The sequence below is a fragment of the Balaenoptera borealis genome, assembly GCF_965194805.1.
Source record: "Balaenoptera borealis genome assembly, chromosome: 3".
In the NCBI taxonomy this organism is placed as follows: domain Eukaryota; kingdom Metazoa; phylum Chordata; class Mammalia; order Artiodactyla; family Balaenopteridae; genus Balaenoptera; species Balaenoptera borealis.
In genome coordinates this window covers 150,972,121-150,993,107 of record NC_138866.1, presented here as the reverse complement: position 1 = coordinate 150,993,107, position 20,987 = coordinate 150,972,121, and the positions used below count along the sequence as shown (strand labels likewise).

Below are 20,987 nucleotides of genomic sequence, written 5' to 3'. Positions count from 1 at the left end.
TCCATATCAGCTATGTATATATATGTGTATAGATTATATATGTACAGATTATGTAGATTATACATGTGTATGATTTTATATGATATTATATATTGTATTATATATAGCATGTATGCATATTTTACATATAGATGTACAAATAGATCGTCACACATGTTTATAAATTATATTATTTTTCCTATGAATATATATAATAAAAATACACATTTTAAATGTAAAACGGACATCTTACATTATAAACTCTTTTGTAATCTCATTTTAATTCACAATGTTATGAACATCTCCCAAATCATTAAATATTGCTCTTATATCATGATTTTTAATAGTCGCATAGCCTTCCAAAGCACACATGCTCTGTAATTTACTGAAACAACCCATTATTATTGGATACTTGGGTTGTGTGTTCTTTGCAATTTTTTCCTGTTAATATACACATCTCCTTGGTATAATATCCTTAAAGTGGAATTTAGAGATATCTAGTATATTTATTTTTAAGGCTCTTGATGACGTAATGCAAAATTGCCTTCCAGAATCATTGTTGCTGTTTTCCTTCTCAACAGCAGCAGATGAGAGTGCTTCCCAGAAATTCTCAGGGTATTTATCAGATTTTGATAAACAGAATAACCCTACCCTAGTTGAAGCTACAGTTTAGTGCAGCTCACAGAAGTCCCTAGAAGGATATTTGAAGGAGAAATTCAACAACTCAAGGATTGTGGTGTGTGTAATTTCTCTCCCCGTTTGTTAGAGGGTGTGCTAGTTGTATGATCCAGGGAGCACTGGATTTGGAGGCAGTGGGTCCAGGGCTCTACCCAGGCCATGCATTGGCACTGCCTCTGTGCTTCTGGGCAGTTCAGACCATCCTACTGGCCCACAGAGCTCACCCTAAGAGAAGGGAGAATGATACCTTTATAGGTAATTAACTCCCCATATGGAATTTTTCTACCACACAGAGCCATAATATTAAACATTACCACCTTTACTGTCTATTTGGGAATTATGTACTGAAGACATGCTTCATCTTCCAGCTTCTTACTTGGAACCTTAGCGTCTAACAGAAGAAATTAGTAGGAGTCCTGGAGTCACTAGCTGTGTGACTTTAGCCACTTCTCTTCCCCTGGCTGGGTCTTTGTTTCCCCATTTGTAAAATGAAATATCCCTTGAACTTGAAACTTGTGAATCTTGCAAACAGAAAACTCCTTGGTCCAGCCACTCCTGATGTCAGTCTTTCCAGTTCAATAAGCAGCAGTAGCTACTGACCGCTTGCTCTGTCCTGGACACTCTCATTTATACCTCCCAATAACCATATGAAGTGGGTTTTATTATTTCCTCATTTTACAGATGGAGAAACTGAGTCACAGAGAGGTCATGACTTTACCTGAAGGTCACACAGCCTGCCAGTGGTTAGTTCTGGGATTTGAACTAAGAATGTTTGACTCCAGAGCTTGTGTTTTAAACCACAGAGCTAGCCATAGAACATAGAATTATTTTCCAACTTCCTGTAATGGTAATACTCAAATAAAATGTTGTGTGGAAAGCGGTGTAACACCTGGGGATGCTATGAAAATACAAGGCCCTACTTTTCTCTGTTTTCTCTCCTTTCTTTCTTCCTCCTCTCTTCCTGCATGCTTGTGGTAGCTTTTAGTTCTGGCTCGGATGCTAACTTGGGTATTCCCCATAACCTCTCTGTGCTTCCGTTTCCTCATTTGTGAATCGAAGGGATATTCTATCTTTTCCCGTCACATTAAAGGAACTGGAAACGCTGACCGCTTGGGGAAATGTGTCTTTGCATTGACACCCTCCAGAATTTCCTGGAACTGGTTCATTTCTCCACTGTGTCCTAGGGTACTGTTAAGTGTTTTCATGGTTGCCTTGCTTTCAGAACACATTTGTAATTACTGGCTTTCATATTGCAAAAGAACAGGAGAAATGGACCCAAATGGATTTATCCTTGTCGCATTCTAAATCTTGCCTTCAATGTGTAAAATGCTTCTATGTATATCTTTCTGGAGCGATAAAGGCCAGAACTTTCTTTTGACCAGAAAGACAAGATTAACGGGTCAGTGGTAAAAAGATGAGTGGTCCCTTGGACGGGGACCTGTGAGGGCTGCAAAGTAGAAAAAGCCCTGGACTGAGAGAAAAGTGGCATTGATTCCAGCCGCTGCTTTTCTTCCTGAAGAACTCCTGGCACTGAGTCCCGCTCTGTAAGCCTCACTTTCATCACCTGTAAAGTCAGGCATGAGACAAAATAGATCAGCTGTTTTCAAACTAGGCTCTGTAGACTCTCGGTGTCCTCCAGGGCGACAGGGTGGACATTTGGGGCTCATCATTTGAGTCTCTCTGTTTTCTGTAATTCAGTTCCGTCTTGCTTTGGTTGGAAAAGGGGGCTCCTCTACTTTAAAAAGGGAGAAAGAGTTGGAAATGAATTTCTGGTACTTTTAAAACAGAATGACACTCCTAGAAGCTAAACATCCTCCTTGTGCTTTGAGATCTAGAAGAGACAGCTGGCAGCCTTGCTTCCATGCCTGTGGAAAGTGCAGAGTCCTGCCCAGGGAGCTTCTTTTCTCCTGGGCACCCCTTCCCCTGGGTGCTGGTGCTTCTCCAGACTTCCCCGCCCCGACGGGGAAGAAACTGGCTTTCTTCTTGCTCTCTTAGGCAGGCCATTTGGTTTTTCCTATCTCCTGCCGCCAAATCCTGCCCTTGGCATTTCCAAGCCCAGCAGGGAGAGGAGTAGAACAGAAGGGCTTCCTCTTCATAGGGTACACCCTCCTCCTTCTGTAAACAGAAGGAAATTTCTTCTGCTTCCAGGACTTAAGAGTACATGCAAGCCTGTCACCCAAGAGGTCAGCCTAGATGGAGGGGGACGGCAGGTTTTCTGCAAGATTGCCAACGGCAGTAAAGAGGGACTGAGAGACTTTAGTCCCGCAGGTTTGCCCCTGGGGTGAAGGCTGGCTTCTGGTGCTTGCATCTGGACAGGGAGAATTACAAGTGCATTGTGGGTGGTCTTTTCCCCAGGGATCTGGTGCAACCAGAAGGGAAAACAAGAGGGGGAGACACTTTTCTGGTCACACGCCACCCTGTGGTCTTTGGAGAGGATAGAGTAAATGACGCACTAACAAAATGATGATGTATTATAGCTCCATCAGGACTTTCAGCAGCCTGCCTACTTGTCCAAGGATGGTTATTTGCTGACATCCTTTCGGAGAAGTGTTTCCCGCACTGACCCTCTGGCACCAGGCCTCCCATGTGTACTTATTTGCTCAGAATTGTGTCCTCCTTTTGACTCTCCACGAAGGCAGGGCCCATGATTTCCTTATTTATCCCTGAGCACAGTGTTTGGGGCTCGGTGACTCTTGGCTGGGTGAACAATGGATTCTGCCACTGCACAGTCGTTTTCCAAGAGCTCACCGTCCTGACTTGAGCTATTTTATCATTCCTTTCTACCTCTCTACTTAAGCACACCCATCACTTCTCCCCAGGCTGTCTCCTAACTGGGACCCCTGCCCCCTACTTGGCCCATCTGCCTGAAATCCACAGCCTATAGTCCCAGCAGATTTCCAAAGCTCGACCCTGCCCTTTGTCAATTTCCTCTTCGGAAACTTTCATGGCTCTCTTTGACTTAAAGAAGAAAATCCACAGCACTTGCCTCTGTACCTCAGGTCCCCCCCCGCCCCCCAACTAGCTTCTCCCCACTCACGTTCATTACTGTGTGCCCCTTTCTGACCCCTAGAGATTCCAGCTTCTTTGCCCTGCTCCATCCTGTTTCCTCTGTCTGCCAAGTGCTTACCTTGATTCTTTTATCTACATGTCCAAATCCTACCCCTTTTTACATAGTGTTATATCATTTGAGCCGCACAAAACCTCTTAAAAATTATTCTTGCAAGATGATTCTTTTTTTTTTTTAATTAATTTATTTTATGTATTTATTTTTGGCTGCGTTGGGTCTTCGTTGCTGTGCGCGGGCTTTCTCTAGTTGCAGCGAGCGGGGGCTACTCTTTGTTGCGGTGCGCGGGCTTCTCACTGCGGTGGCTTCTCTTGTTGTGGAGCACGGGCTCTAAGTGCGCGGGCTCAGTAGTTGTGGCTCGCGGGCTGTAGAGCACAGGCTCAGTAGTTGTGGCACACGGGCTTAGTTGCTCCGCGGCATGTGGGATCTTCCCGGACCAGGGCTTGAACCCGTGTCCCCTGCATTGGCAGGAGGATTCTTAACCACTGTGCCACCAGGGAAGCCCCAAGATGATTCTTTTTGGGTTTTTTTTTTGTTTTTTTTTAATTAATAGATTTTACTTTTTTTTTTTTTTTTAAGTATAAGTATTTGTTTATTTATTTATTTATGGCTGTGTTGGGTCTTCGTTTCTGTGCGAGGGCTTTCTCTCGTTGGGGCAAGCGGGGGCCACTCTTCATCGCGGTGCGTGGGCCTCTCACTATCGCGGCCTCTCTTGTTGGGAGCACAGGCTCCAGACGCACAGGCTCAGTAATTGTGGCTCACGGGCCTAGTTGCTCCGCGGCATGTGGGATCTTCCCAGACCAGGGCTCGAACCCGTGTCCCCTGCATTGGCAGGCAGATTCTCAACCACTGCGCCACCAGGGAAGCCCCCCCAGATGATTCTTTTTAAGAAGTATTCCACAGTGAACTTAGCTTGGGCAATGCCGTATGTATCATCTTTCTGTGGGTTTATAGAGAGCGCCAAGACATTCAAGGCTCTGAGAAGGACTCCAATAAGGATGCCTATTTAACCCAGTCTTTCTCAAACTGATCTACAACAGAACTCTTTCCCTCTCCACAGCTGTTAACATACACAGAGTATTTTGGAAATGCTTCCTAGAGAGTTAGCTGTAAAATTATCCTTGACTCGTTTTTATTGATGGAGATGCTGAGGCTCGGAGACAAAAATGGTTGCATAAGCTGAGTGAAAGGAACTTCAATCCCGTTTTTTTCCTTTAGGACACAGTGATCACTTACAATGTTTCTTGCCCAATGAGGACTTGTAAACTTATTTTCTGCAGCCTGGAAGTTACTTGCTTCTAAGATGATAACTCTCATTTCTCTTTCTCAATATTTGAACTTTATCCTAAAAGTTCTAAAAATGACCTTTTCTTTTCTAAAAATGATCCTGTCCAAGTATTTCTTTGGCTTTTGTTTTCCTGCCAGATGTTTCACAAGTAAGTAACAAAAGGCTCCAATTAACTTTTTCCAAGAGCCTCATCAAATCGTGAAAAAGAAATAGCAAATGAGTTTTCCAGTATATACCTGGTTTATGTCAAAACTATAATAATTCTAAAAGGGAGGGAATGGTGTCCTAATTTAAACAGATATTTATTGCTACACCATGAACTGAGTAAATTACGCAGAGTCTAGCAATGTATGTGTGCATTTCTGTTTTAATAGTAGTTTTGAGCAGTTTTGAAGAATATAAATTTAAAATACTCTATAATTGCAATAAAATAAAGATTTCATAATTTTTCAAAAATAAAAGTAAAAATCAGTAAAAAGCTCTTTCAAAAAACTCCTTGTATGTTTGTTTATAGTTTTGTTATTATCACCTGGCTTTTAAATCCACCTGTGTTGTAAGTTGTGAGATGCTTCTTTATGTTACTTTATCATATTAAGATTTATTTAGGGGGTCAGGGGACCTTGCGCATGTTCAGGGCTATACCCTTGAAGAGTGACATCAGAGGGCTGCACCCTGTTGGGGAATAGACCTTACCTAACAAGTCTAGCCAAAGTCACTAAACAGATACACAAGTGGATAAGCAAACAACAGCAACAGGCACTGGGGGTGGGGAATCAGTACCCAGAGTTCCTACAATATGTTATCTAAAATGTTCAGGTTTCAACAAAAAATTGTGAGACCTGCAAATAAACAGGAACATGTGATCCATCCACAGGGAAAATAACAGGCTTTGAGAGGGCCCAAATGTTGGATGCAGTAGACAAAGACTTCAAAGTAATTATTATAAACATGTTCAAAGAACTAAGAGAAACCAAGGTTAATGAATTTAAGGAAGGTATGATTACAATGCCTCCTCAGATATAGAATATCAATAGAGAAATGATAAAAAAAAAAAGAAAGAGGCAAGTGGAGATTCTGGAGTTGAGAAGTATCATAACCAAAATGAAAAATTCACCAGATAGATGGAATAGTAAATTTGAGCTGGCAGAAGAAGAAATAAGCAAACTTGAAGATAAATCGATTGAAATTTTATGCAATTTGAAGAACAGAGAGAAAAAAGAAGGAAGAAAAGTGAATATGGCCTTACAGAAACAAGGACATTATTAAGTGCACCAACAATAAGGAGCTCTGGAAGAAGAGGAAAGAGAGAAAGGGAGCAGAATAATATTCAAAGAAAGAATGGCAAATCCCAAATTCTATTTAAAAAAAAACAGTAATCTACCCATTCAAGAAGCTCAACAAATTCCAAATAGGATAAATGCAAAGAGAGTGCCACTCAGACCATGGTCAAAATGATGAAAGACAAAGACAAGGAGAACATCTGGAAAGCAGCAAGGGGCTGTACAACACACTTAGTAGACAAACAAGGGAACCCCAATAAGATTAATCATTGACTTCTTATTAGAGACAATGGAGGCCAGAAGGCAGAAGGAGGGCATATTTGAAGTGTTAAAAGAAAAAACTGTAACCAAGAGTCTTATACCCAGTAAAACTATCTTACAAGGATGAAGGTGAAATAGGCAGACAGGTAAAAACTGAGACAATGTGTTGTTAGCAGACCTGCTTTACAAGAAATACCAACAGAGACTCTTCAGGTGGAAAGCAAGTAATACCAGGCTGTAATTGGTATCCACATGAAAAAATAAAGATAATTATGTATGTAATTTACAAAAGAGTATAATTGCACATTTTTAATCCTGACTGATTTAAGAAGCAATTGCATAAAGCAACATGTATGTAATTGTATTGTTGATCCTGTAACATACAGAAGTGTACAATACTTGACCATAATAGCACAAAGAAAATAGGTGAGAGCAAAGCTGTCTTGCTGTAAGGACTTAAGCAAATAACTGAATCATTAGAACCTTAATAAATCATATGGAGACCAAAGTTGCCTTATCATACTCCCAATTTTGCAGGGAATATGGAAACAAGGAGAAAAAACATGGACTTTGGAGTCAGAAAATCTGAGTTAAGTCTTTGCTTTGAGCAACTGTTAGCAGTTTGAACTTGGATAAGCCACCAGCATCTTTGAGTCTCAGTTACTTGATTTATCAAGTGCAGTTAGTGATATAATATCTGACCTTCTTTGTCCCATTTATCCTTTTGAAGGATGTTAGCATGTGATGCTAGCATGTGATGCTGTACTGACAAATCTCATGGATTCACAAATGTGTGAGAATATTCCTATTTGTATCCCAAGCTGCAGCCTGGCAGCTCAAATCCAAGTTCTTCTCCAAAGTCCCCTTTCCCTCAGTTACCACCCATAGATCTCCTTACTCTCATTCTCACCATCCCCCAAGGCAGAAATGAATCTTTCTTTAAGTGCCTATGGCCCTTCATTGGCACATCTTTAATTGCACTCATTCCATTCTTTCTGAAGTAATTTGTTTTCATGAACTCTCTTCTCTTTTAGACTGAGGTTGCTGAAGGGAAGAAAGGTCCCTGTGTCTTTCATTTCTGTCCTCTCTTAGTAGACACTAAATAAAGGTGAATTACTGAATACATTCAATCAGCATCAAGCCCTGGGGAGTCCTGCAGTAACTGTTCACCCTTCCTACTCATAAAATTATATTTTGTTTAAAAAAAGTTGGCTCCAGCATATTCCAGTTTTATCAAGACTTCTTGCAAATCATAGGCTTGTCCTTGCACTTGGTATCTGGGGGAGGGAGGAGGAATGCTGTAAAGTCTATGAAAATAAGAACCACCTCAGAAACATATAAACACAAATAGGCTAGCATGACATATTTCTTACTTTGGAGACAGTGAAAATTTTGAGTAATTTTCTCTGCCACCTTCTTTCTATATTATTTTGGTTTCCAAATTTCTACATTGAGCCAGTATTATGATTAGGATGAAATGGCTGCTTTCCGATAATAAAAGTAGGCTGCAAGCAAGCTATGCTTCCATTTCAAAGCTCCTCTTTGCTGCCCCCCAAAGCAAGGGATACTCTACTTAAAAGCAATTTTCGTTTAGATTCTAAAAGAAAAAAAAGTTTAAAATTTCGCTCTAGCGATCATTTAGGACAGTGAGGTCTGTAGGCTCGAGTTTTTTCTCTTGCCTCCTTTGCAATTAAACTCAAGAAAAACCTAAGAGGGGAAGTGAGGCGCAGGGTGGTGGGGGGGGGGCGGAGGAGGGGCGGTGACAGCCCCTGGGATGGGGCCGCACCAGAGCCCAGCGCAACTCGTGTGTCGTCACTTATTGGCTAGCAGGGTCCCGGACCTTGGCCAATCGCAGGGGACCGGGTTGTCATGGCGACGGGGAGGCTAACACAGGCGGTGTGCCCCGGAAGCTTGTTCATGGGAGAGCAGGGGACGATGGCTCAGAACTTGTACGGTCCAGGAGTCCGGATGGGCAACTGGAACGAGGACGTCTACCTGGAGGAGGTACGGAGGGAGTGGCCGGGCACGGCCCGCCCACTGCCCGGGGACTCCCACCCCTGGCCTAAGTTCGGGCCCCTACACTGAGCATCCCAAGCCTCCTTTCGCACCCAGCACACACCAAATGTCCCTAAAATCCCAACTCCCTCTGAACGCCCTAAGAATCTCACTGGCTGACCCGCAGGTCTCACGCCCTTCTACTCTTTACCCCCGTCTCTTGGCGTCCCAAACTCTCAAGGCCCCTGCCTGTGTCTCTCCCTTAGTCTAGAGCCCCACTAAATTCCCTCTGTTCCGCAGAGACTTACAGTCTCCGAAGCTGCGGTCCAGGTGAGCAGGTACTCTCTAAGCAGAAATACTGCCCCCATCCGCCACCTTGTCCCACATCCCCTCCTGAGTAGCATCCCTTTTACTGACCTTATACTCATTGCCCTGAATTGTCCTATGGCGGTCTTAACAAGACCCTGGGCCATCCTTTAATGGAACTAGTTGGGTGGGGAGACACTTTCGGTGTCCATCATCATACAACTAGCAGAGACCTCAGTAGGAGGGGATATATGACCTCCAAATGTTACTCATCATTGTCACTGGTTGGAGTAATTACAGGTGATGTTTCTTTTTTGTGTCTTTCTCATTTTTCTAAACATTCCACAATGAAACAGAAAATAAAGTAATGCTAAAAAAAAGTCCCCCATTCCCATTATGCTCACATTTCTTTTTACGTTCTCAAAGTTTGCTTTTACAACTTGTCATGCTTTGGACCTAAAAGCTCTCAGTATCTCTATTATTCAGGACTATTGTTGACCCTTTGGGTTTCATTCATTTTTCTCTTTAACCAGGAGCTCATGAAAGACTTCTTAGCAAAGAGGGACAAGGGACAACTTCTCATACAGAGAAACAGAAGACTGAAAGAGAATCTTTTGAGACCGGTAATTTTAAATTCAAGCGTTGTTTTCAAAAGTCTATCAAATTAAATGTGAGAATATGTTAAGCAAGCAAAAATTCCATAAGTGAGTTGTCATTTGGAAAATACCAATTCTTCTCTTTAGATAACCACAATGTTTAAAATTCCCTAAGATTTTAGAAACATGAGAAGTTTGCTATTATGTTCACCTGCATTTTCCAAATTAAGAAATGAATAGATTGATACATGCACGAGTAAGATGCCCTTTAGTTGGTGCTCAAGAAAATTTCTAGGAATGCTGAATAAATCAATAATGGAATCAACCCATGTAATTTTTCATCAGCTTTATTTTACTTCGTTTGGGATTATCAGGGGCATTGATTTGGCAAATTGGGAGCAGATTGGTGGCAGGAAAAGGAAGAAGAAAGATTTCAGGAAATTCAAGTCAATCCCTTCTTAAAATAGGGTACATCTGCAGTGGCCTCAGCACTGGCTGTGAAGGAATCGCATGGTTTATCTGAAAAACTCCTATTTAAATTGTAGATGCAGCTTTCCATATCTGAAGATGGATACATTCGCTATGGCGACAAAGTGATGCTTGTGAATCCTGATCACCCTGAGACAGAAGCTGATCTGTTTCTGGGTGGGGACCTGAGCTTGTGTATGACTCCAGATGAAATTAAAGCCCATCTGAGTGACGAATTAGAGGTGCCCTGTGGCCTGAGTGCAGCTCAAACCAAGATCCCGGTTGGCAGAAACACTTTTACCATTTTGTGGTAAAGATACTTTAATTTTAGGCTCATTTTCATCATAAATATCTGTTTTCACTTGCAGTTTAAGGATGCCCTGGGATTAGAGCAGTGCTGATTGGAGGCAAAGGTTATGTGAATATTCTCTGTGATTCTCATCTTACTTTCTTATCTTGAGAATGATTGTCAAGGGGCCTTTACAATCCTGTTACCTTAAACATCAGGATAATGGGTAATTTGATTTCAATTCACATCAGGATAATGGATAATTTGAATTCAATTCAAAATGCTTAATTCAAAAGTATTGGATCCAGGGAATTAAATTCAGAATCTGCCCAGAAGCAAAGTGGGTTTTCCTAATAACATTTCATAATGCTTTGAGCTCATTTGAGTGCTTTCATTGTTTTTAATGCTACTCTGTTATTTCTACGTCAGAAATATATAGTTAAATGCAAGGTAGCAGTACATGGGGATTTGCTGTTTTAAAATTAATTGTCCACTAAAAATGTGCTTGAATTTTTGGAGATGAGCATTTAAATCCTTAGAGAATAATTACAATTAAAAGTCATTGCTTTCAGTTTGTTACTAAACTATGATAGCAAGTTTATATGACAGGGATATAACTAGTCCTTTAAGTCTTTAGATTTTTTGAATACACATAATTTATGTTAAAACAGCTAAAAATTGATCACAATTTCTGTTTCCTGGAAGATTAAGAGGGAAGAGTGTATTAAATGTCTACAAATTTGTTACCTTGCTTCTCTCTAAAGTTGTCAGTGTATGGGGATGTCATATATAGAATAGGGAATATAGTCAGTAATATAATAATTTTTAATGGCAACAGATGGTAAGTAGATTTATTGTGATCATCTAACATGTATAAATATCAAATCATGATGTATACACTTAAAACTAAATATAAGATTATATATCAATTGTACTTCAATTAAAAAAAAGATGTCAGTGGACTTGGACCAATTCATTAGTGTAGGACAGTATGACTTGCTCAGTCTACCCTAGGCTCACAAAGTGGGAACACTGTGTGTTCCGAGTGTGTTGGAAGACAGTGAGTAAGGTGCCAGCAAGACTTGAAGGCCAAAAGAAAAGACCTTTTGGTAAGTGACTTATTTCAGTTATGGTACATGAATAGACATTACTGAGAAAATTATAAACAAAAGTGCATACACAAAAAATAGAGCTGTAGAATGATCCTAATACAGAGAATTTACGTTCTATTAATTCTCCACTGACAGTGCAGCTGGAGAGGTCATTGGTCAGGTCCTTAGATACGGGCAGAACTTTCGCCTCGGGATAGCAGGAGGATTTGCAGACAGAATGGTAAGTCGTAACCCTTCACGTCTACTTTGGACCAGTCATTTTTGTTTCCATGTAGGCTAATGGCTACTTACTGAAGTGGACAGAGAACTCTATGGGCATGGGCTCCATCTCTGGCCTCATTATGGTGTCAGCCTGCAGCTTTTCCAAGGCAGTTTGGGGCCAATTCTTTCCTTCTAACCTCATGAATTACAAAAATACATCCTTAAAAGCTAAAGAGTAAGGGGAAAAAAAAAACCTCTTTGCAATGCAGCTGGTAAAAAGTAAAAATTTATACCACCTCCACTTGCAAGTTAAATGATCAGATTATGTAATAATAATCTGACAGCTGTTTGATGTCACCAATGCTAACACATTTGCATAAATCGGGGAGCATAAGTCTTTGATCTTTACCTCTACCTTGGGAATTAGGCAGTGTAATAGAACCAGATAAATATGGATTTGAATTCCAGCTGAGATGCATACCTAAGGGTTGGGACTTTGGGTAAGTTATTTAACCTTTTTGAGTCTTTCTATAAAATGGAGATTATTTACTTACTACGTGTTTAAGAGCTTCACATATGTTAACTCATTTATTCCCCCCAACAAGTCTTTAAAGTAGGGACTATTTTACCCCTGTTTTACTGATGGGGAAACCGAGGCACAGCAAGTTGAGTGACTTCGCTCCAAGTCACTTGGCTACTAAGTGGCAGAGCTGATAGTATATATAACATTTTTCATTGAATCAGAGATTCCATTATTGTATGATGTGGCATCATCACCAGCAACATCATTATTATTTTCATACTACCAAGAAATCAATGCTGGCAATTAAATTCTGACACACCGTAGATGGTAAGCTGTAGCCTGATTTTAAATGTGAAAATTAGAGGAAATACCCAGTTGTTGAAAGAGGAAATAAATCATCACTGTCTCATCCAGAGAGTAGCCCTACTAACATTTTAGCTTATTTTATAGAGGGAAAATCTTAAAATATAGGGAAAATTACAAGCATTACAACATTTAGATATTATTTCTTTTCTTTTCTTTTTTGTTTCTCTCTTTCTTTTTATTTACCTTCTTTTCCCACCTCTCCCTTCCATCTCTGCTCTCCTTCTCTTTCCCCTAAATCATCTGCTCTTTGCCTGTTTATTGACTTGGGCTTAAATATCTGCTCTTCCACAGATGATAAACATTTGTCATGTTTGTTGTTAATATTTCCTCTCATTTGTTAACTTGGCTTTTAAATTGTAGTTGTTCTCATCTATTTTTGAGTAAAATCTATCAGTGCTTTTCTCTGTAATTCCTTCCATTGCTCAGAGCCTTTGAAGTCTGCTCCAAAGATATGATAAAAAGAATAACTTGTATTAATTTTTAGATGTCTAAACTTGAACTGTTGCTTAAGTTTATTCTTTCCTCCACTTGGGATTTATTTTGATAAAGGCCTTGATGTGAACATCTGAATTTCCCCCAAATGACTGGTCAGTCATATCTGTGTTATTTTTTGAATAATTATTCCTTTCTTCACTGACACATGCTGCATGCATTAAATTATTAGACATGGCTTTCTATTTGGATCCTTTGAACTGGAGTTGTTTATTTTTATTCCAGGTCACTTTGATGACTTTTAGGACTAGTTCTTTATCATTACACTTCTTTGTCTGAATTATGTTAGGAATTAATCTTTCAGTTAAATGCAATAATAATTTTTTTAAGTCCCTCTGCCCCTGTTGGGGGGAAAGTCACTTGGTATTTTGATTGGCATTGTTAAATTAAGTAAGTTCACATATTTAGTAGCTTTACAATATTTGTTCTTCTGAGATGTCTCTCTATTTCTTCAATTATTCTTTTCTATCTCTCAGTAAAGTTTTGTGCTTTCCTTCACATGGATCTGACACTGATCTCGTCAAGGTTATTCCTTGGTATCTTCTATTTTGGAAGCTATTGAAGGTAGGTCCTTTTGACAGTTGCAGCAAAAATAGAAGATAAACATTGATTTTTATACTCACCTTGGATGAAATCACTTACTCTTATTAATTCTACCTGATTCTCTTAGGACTTCTAGGTAGACAGTCATCTCATCTTCAAATTATGACAATTTTATCTCTCCTCAAATTCTTATACCTCTTATTTCTGTTTCTTGTCTTTGAATTAGCAAGCTCTTTCAGGGTATTTATGAAAAATCTGGTGATGGTGGCCTTGCAGAGGCCTGATTTTTGTTCCTGATTTCCTTATTGTTGTTCTTTATATGAACAAAGCTACGTTTGTGGTTTGAGATAGACATTATTTTCCATTTGCTCTGAATGGCATTGTCATTCTCCCCATCAGCCAGGCCAGAGCCGCAGTGCATCTTGGACCCATCTTCCTTTCCCACCCACATCCAGCTCCAGCGATTGTCAGGTCCCATGGCTCTTCCTTCACGGTGCAGTTTGGCCCGTCTTTGCACTCCCAGTGCCGGTACCTCAGTCCACGCCCCCATAGCTTCATCCCTTTAGTCTATCCTGACTTCATCTCATACTCGCAGCGTGCTGTCAGGTCGATCTTTTAAAAGCTCAGATTTGCTCACCTTCCACCTCCACTGAAAAGTCAGTAGCGGTGCCCCCATTGCCCTCTGCATTAAGTGCTGCTGTTCACTGTGGCATTTAAAGCCCTCCCTGTCCACACTCATCCTCTCGGGCTCCCTGATACCACATCACCTCCTCCTCGGAGTTTTTCCTGAGCCCCCGGGAGAGCATGTGTTCCCATCTCTCCCCTCCTATAGCTCTTTGCATCCCTGCTGGACGCCATACCTTACAGACGCTTCCAGTTTCTATACTCAATCATCTCTCCTGTTAGTCGGAAAGCTTCTTGAGGGCAGTACCTCATTTCTGCCTTCCCCAGAGCACTTCATGGCATAGCTTTGTATAGAAAAGGTGTTTAATGAAAACCGATCAAGATATGCAGAAACGACCTCCAGGTGCAGGGCGAAGGCGAATCAGTAAACGGCTAATGAGGAACTAACATTATGGACCTTTCAGCAAGATGGCGTGCTCCTTGGCGAAGTTATAGGCAACCAGAGAGCCGACAGAAGTTCCAAGTGTGGACATCAATTCCAGAGGGGCCGAGGCCCCCTTGGAGGCTCACGTATGAATATCAGCTGTGCTGGTACTGGTTTTAAGAGCACTTCACTTCATGCAATAAGTTTCATGCAACATTATTTATAATGAATAAAATATTGCTCCAGGCCTGATGCCCTGAAAAAGAGGAGGAGTCGGAATGGGAGAAAATATTTGCAAACGAAGCAACGGACAAAGGATTAATCTCCAAAATACACAAGCAGCTCGTGCAGCTCAATATCAAAAAAACCAAACAACCCAATCCAAAAATGGGCAGAAGACCTAAATAGACATTTCTCCAAAGAAGATATACAGATTGCTAACAAACACATGAAAAGACGCTCAACATCACTAATCATTAGAGGAATGCAAATCAAAACTACAATGAGGTATCACCTCACACTGGTCAGAATGGCCATCATCAAAAAGTCTACAAACAATAAATGCTGGAGAGGGTACGGAGAAAAGGGAACCCTCTTGCACTGTTGGTGGGTATGTAAATTGATACAGCCAGTATGGAGAACAGTATGGAGGTTCCTTAAAAAACTAAAAATAAGACTACCATACGACCCAGCAATCCCACTACTGGGCATATACCCTGAGAAAACCATATTTCAAAAAGAGTCATGTACCACAATGTTCATTGCAGCACTATTTACAGTAGCCAGGACATGGAAGCAACCTAAGTGTCCATCGACAGATGAATGGATAAAGAAGATGTGGCACATATATACAATGGAATATTACTCAGCCATAAAAAGGAACGAAATTGAGTTATTTGTAGTGAGGTGGATGGACCTAGAGACCGTCATACAGAGTGAAGTAAGTCAGAAAGAGAAAAACAAATACCGTATACTAACACATATATATGGAATCTAAAAAAAAAAAGCGTTCTGAAGAATGTAGGGGCAGGACAGGAATAAAGACACAGACATAGAGAATGGACTTGAGGACACGGGGAGGGGGAAGGGTAAGCTGGGACGAAGTGAGAGAGTGGCATGGACATATATACACTACCAACTGTAAAATAGATAGCCAGTGGGAAGCAGCCACATAGCACAGGGAGATCAGCTCGGTGCTTTGTGACCACCTAGAGGGGTGGGATAGGGAGGGTGGGAGGGAGACACAAGAGGGAGGAGATATGGGGATATATGTATATGTATAGCTGATTCACTTTGTTATACAGCAGAAACTAACACACTCTTGTAAAGCAATTATACTCCAATAAAGATGCTAAAAAAATAAATAAATAAATAAATAAAAAAAGAGGAGGAGTGCATGAGATGGAGAGGGAGGCTGGGTTTGGTATTCCAAGGAAGGGAAAACAGTTGCAGGTGATGTGAGGGCGGGTGGTCTCAGCCTCTGAGATGGCCTTTCTGAGGGAGAGGAAAGTTGAATGTTCTTGTACAATCCGTAAGAACAGGGTTTTTGAAAACTGCTTTTGAACACACTGGCCGTCCAGCCAGTTGACTGCTCCCTGCTTCCCCAGCCTCTCGGATAGCTGTGAGCTAGTCCATCTGCTTGCTGTCGTTTTCAGTTATATTTATCAAGTGACCACAGGACCCTCATGAAGTCGTCTAAGAGGTCTTGGCTCCAGGAGGTGTACCTGACGGATGAGGACTCCTACCTGAACTGCTGGCAGGCGGCCTTCCCTGACCCCCAGCTACGCCTGGAATATGAAGGCTTCCCCGTCCTGGTGAGCGCAGCCTGGGGAAGACAGACGTGTCCGCGGATGCTGTGAAGTGGGTGCGATTTACTCCTGTGTGTGAAATGGAGGCTCGTCAGGGTTCCGATGCCTTATATGCCTCACACACTTTCACGCTCTCTCTCTTTTTCATTTCTTTCTTTTTTTTAAAAATATTTATTTATTTATTTTTATTTTAAAAAATTGTTTTTTGGCTGCACCGTGCAGCATGCAGGATCTTAGCTCCCTGACCAGGGATCGAACCTGTGCCCCCTGCAGTGGAAGAGCGGAGTCTTAACCACTGGACCGCCAGGAAGTCCCTCTTTTTCATTTCTAACTCAAGTTTGGGAGGCACCGTTTTGCCCTTTGGCAGCATCATGCCTTGGTGTTTCTCGACTCTGGCGGCGCACAGAATCACCTACAGAGCTTCATAAAGATACCGAGGCCCAGGCTCTGCCCCTGAGATCAGGCTGAGAACCACTGCCCCGAGATTGTAAGGGTGATGACACTGCTTTCTTTCAGGCCTCTGTTAAGTCCTCATTTCTAAAGAGACTGGGTAATCTGGGGCAAGTGCAGGACAGGGCAGGGCAGACGCACAGGTGAGCACATTGCTGGACATTTTCTCAGGAGCCTGGGCCCTGCGGACAGGAGCACAGTTCTGGATGGGAAGGCAGGTCTGGTGGGCACAGAGCTGTTTTGAGGACCAGAGGCCATGCTACTTGCTTGTGAGACATCCAGCAGACGGAGACTAAGGAGTTGTTGGAGGTTATTGGGAGAGTTACTGGATTTACAGTCAGGAAGGACTTAAAGAGTTGGCCATCCAGGAAGGGGCCCCCAGTTACCAGGCACTCTGAATCCACCTGACGCAGTAGGCTTCTCTCCCGAGCTCTGCAGGCGGACCCAGGTTTGCAAGGGTCTTTCTCCCAGCACGGAGAATATACACGTGGTCCACAACGATGCATGCTTGACAGACTTCCTCTCTTCCACTGGTCTTTGCCAGGCTTTGTTCTCCTTGGAATTGCCTCTCATTCCCATGATTTAAACTGTCAGTATCTCAGCTTCATTGTCTGTAAAATGGGGACAGACGATGATGCCTAACTTACGAGGTTTTGTGAGGATTAAGCGATTAGTACATTTACAGCGCTTATTAGAAAAGCGCCTGGCCCAGACAGCACTCCCAAACATTCACTGTTGTTAATTTAACGGTGGTTGTTCTATTGTTGCTGTCATTAGGTCAGAGAGGTTGGGGAGTTCAGGCACCAGGAGCTCGTTTCTCTGTTGCTAACTCAGTCCACAGCCCGAGGCAGGTCTCTGAGCCACATTCAGACACATCTGCAGAATGGGACATTTCATACCTGCCCAGCTGCTGTTCATATGTCAATACCCTCCAGTCAGAGACCATCAGGAGCACCTGGGGTTGAACGAGCTGGCTTTATTACTTGTTGCAGTGATGGAGAATGCGCGCCATGGAAAACCGTGGGGCGTCTCAGTAAGAGGCTGTTATACATGGTCCGAAAGGATACATGCACCCCCGTGTTCATAGCAGCACTGTTTACAACAGCCAAGACATGAAAGCAACCTAAATGTCCATTGACAGAGGAGCGGATAAAGAAGATGTGGTACATATGTACAGTGGAATAGTACTCAGCCATAGAAAAGAATGAATTAATGCCATTTGCAGCAACATGGATGGGCCTAGAGACTGTCATACTGAGTGAAGCAAGTCAGACAGAGGAAGAAATATGATATCGCTTATATGTAGAATCTGAAAAGAAATGATACAAATGAACTTATTTACAAAACAGAAACAGACTCACAGACTTAGAGAACGAACTTACAGTTACCAGGGGGAAGGGTGGGAGGAAGGGATAGTTAGGGAGTTTGGGATTGACATGCACACTCTGCTATCTTTTAAATGGATAGCCAACAAGGACCTACTGTATAGCACAGGGAACTCTGCTCAATGTTACGTAAGAACCTAAATGGGAAAAGAATTTGAAAAAGAATAGATACATGTATATGTATAACTGAATATGTTTGTTGTACACCTGAAACTAACACAACATTGTTAATCAACTATACTCCAATATAAAATAAAAAGTTTTAAAAATAAAATAAAATAAAATAATTAGAAAGAAAGGACAAGTTATAGAATTGGGGCTGTGGTTGGGAGATTTTAGTGAGGGTCTCAGGAAGTGGGGCTTTGCCCTGGATAGGAATCTGTCAGGAAGCAGGGCTGTCTCAGTACATCTTATCTATAGAGGGCAGGCCAGAGCACGGCCAAAGCTGTCATGAGTAAGGAAGCAGAAGTCACTCCTCTAGGAGAGGAGGACATTTGGTATTTTGTGGCTTGGGCAATGCTCATGTCTTTGCTGTGTTCAGACATGATCACAAAGTGGTCTTCTTTTTGTCTTGACCCATCGTGGTCACAGCATGGCCTTGTCTGATGTGGGCACTGTGTGAAATTGATTATATTCCACAGAGGAACACTAAGGCAGAGCCCTGGGTGCCAGGCCAGTTCCTGGATGTCAGGGGCTGCTTTTCCCCATCTCACACTGCTTTTAGCTTACATGAGTCAGGATTTTGAAATAATATGTCTTTTATTTTCTGATTATAAACAATATATGTTCACTTATGGAAAGTCAGAAAAGTACAAAAAATAATATGATTACCAGTAGTTCCATCTTCTAGAGAAAGCCACTGTTATCATTCTTTTTCCATGCATATGTTTCTTTTAAAATTTAGTTTTAATTTTTAAAAACAATAGGACATCAGGAATATCCTTATTTTTTCCACTTAACACCACTGACCATATTTCAAGTTGTCAAAGATCTTCTCCAATATGACTTTAAATGATTGTATAATGTTTCATCATATGTGTATCTATAATAATGTATTTATTAATCTATTATGGTTTGGCTTCTAGGTTATTCCATCTCTCTCTCTCTCTCTCTATATATATATATATAAATGAATATATACTATATTTCCAAATTTTTGCTTTTAGGAAACTGGAGGCCTTAATTCATAATTCAAATAACATACTCTCTTTATCTTTAAAGGCAAATGCAAAAATTCTTATCAATCACTGCCACACGAATCGGGGGCTGGTGGCCCACCGGCATCTTTTCTTAAGGTATTGTATAGCAGGGTACAAGAAAACGCCATGCCAGAGGGCAGGGGCTGTGAATATAGGCAAAGAAGTTCAATTTAAAGAGGATGGCCACGCACAGAAAAAGTCCTTTGATGATGAAATATCGCCACATAGAAATTTGATGGTGTGAAAACTCCTATTAGAGCCCCTTCTATTATACAGGTCCTTCCCCACAGAGGACTTTAGCTATAATGGGATCCTATATACCTGGTCCTTGCCCAAATAGAATGAGTCTTGTTGGCAAACACATAGTGTTTTAGAGAACCCCCCCCCCCAAGAGCTTTATATAGCAGTCTGTTGAATTAGGTGCTTTGAGATGAATTTAACAGCTTACTGAGGGTTGTAATTCCATTTCCAACCAGTGTTAATTCTTTCTTGCCCCAGTACCTATTTTGGAAAGGAAGCAGAGGTCGCTGCACACACATATCTGGATTCACACAGAGTTGAAAAGCCAAAGAACCATTGGATGTTGGTGACTGGGAATCCCAGGAAGGACTCGTCCACCATGTTGGACCTGCCTAAACCGCCGGAGGAGGACACCCGAGTCCTGGAGCCGGTGGCGGAGCCGGGGGCCAGGAACGCACCTGGCGCGCATGCGTGCACTCGACTGATGTAGCTTTACAGGAAATCTGTCTTGGTCATGCCTCAAGCTATTCTTAAGGAAGGCACAGAACTCTCTGAACATTGTATTAAAACAAAGGCTGTATTCAGATTATTGAATTAACTGTGGAGGTCTAGGACACAGGAAAAAACAAACAAACAAAAAACCTTGCCTTGGGCCATAGCTCAGAAACGGTCTTTGAAGGTGACAGATGATATTCCTTTGTTGATGACCAAATTCTGAAGACTCAGCTTCCTTTATTTAGATCCTACAGCAGCAGCTTCTATAAGGACTGTAAAAAACTCGTTACTTTTTAAAAATGTTACTTTTTAAAGCTATGTCTGTATAATGAAGCTATCGGAACTTCACTGAATTTCTGGCACCACTCTCTTTCCCCCGACTCTGTACAATGTACTAAGAAATCAAAAATGGGTAGCTGTGGACTGTGGCCTTACTTTAGAGTTGAACATTTTCCCCCTTGTATTTTTGTGTCTCCTTCTGGCTTGCGGGGGTGGGCTCAAGACCTCTATTTGACCTCCATTATTTTGTAATGATTTTCATGTTGCAGAATCTCCTTATTTCTACCTTATCTTTGAAACCAGTGCATTAGTTGTGGCATTCACATCATCAGACAAAATACATATATATCCTTCCATGTGTTTGTCCATCTACTCATTCTTTGTCGAGTACGGAGCACCTATGATGTGTAAGGTGTTGTAATGGGATGAAGAGATGCCCAGCCCAGGAAGTAAAGGTGAGGGCTAAGGCTGGTTCGCTTTTAAATACCGTCGGCCCTCCGTATCTGCGGTTTCGCATCCGTGGATTCAACCAACCGCTGAAAGTGTAGTATTATGTTTACGATCTGCGGTTGGTTGAATCTGCGGCTACAGGACCCGCAGATTCGGAAGCCACACTAAGGAATTTGAGCATCCTAGGATTTT

At 41.7% G+C, this 20,987-nt stretch overlaps 1 protein-coding gene across 8 annotated transcripts in view; it reads left to right on the top strand.

Moving 5' to 3' along the window:
- Positions 1–20,701, top strand: part of CFAP161 (cilia and flagella associated protein 161) — a 58,549-nt gene extending 37,848 nt beyond the window's left edge. For 3 of the 8 annotated variants that reach the window (XM_082388556.1, XM_082388558.1, XM_082388560.1), the window contains 7 exons: positions 8,378–8,554; positions 9,385–9,474; positions 9,993–10,225; positions 11,452–11,536; positions 16,145–16,303; positions 19,354–19,427; positions 19,830–20,701. In XM_082388556.1, coding sequence (XP_082244682.1) covers positions 8,420–8,554; positions 9,385–9,474; positions 9,993–10,225; positions 11,452–11,536; positions 16,145–16,303; positions 19,354–19,427; positions 19,830–20,061 — 1,008 coding nt within the window. In that variant the 5' untranslated portion in view covers positions 8,378–8,419 and the 3' untranslated portion in view covers positions 20,062–20,701. Of the gene's footprint in view, positions 1–7,300; positions 7,659–8,377; positions 8,555–9,384; positions 9,475–9,992; positions 10,226–11,451; positions 11,537–16,144; positions 16,304–19,353; positions 19,428–19,829 lie in introns of those variants that run through there. The other 5 variants (XM_082388559.1, XM_082388557.1, XM_082388562.1 and 2 more) reach the window with 4 other exon arrangements.
- Positions 20,702–20,987: the final 286 nt, after the last annotated feature.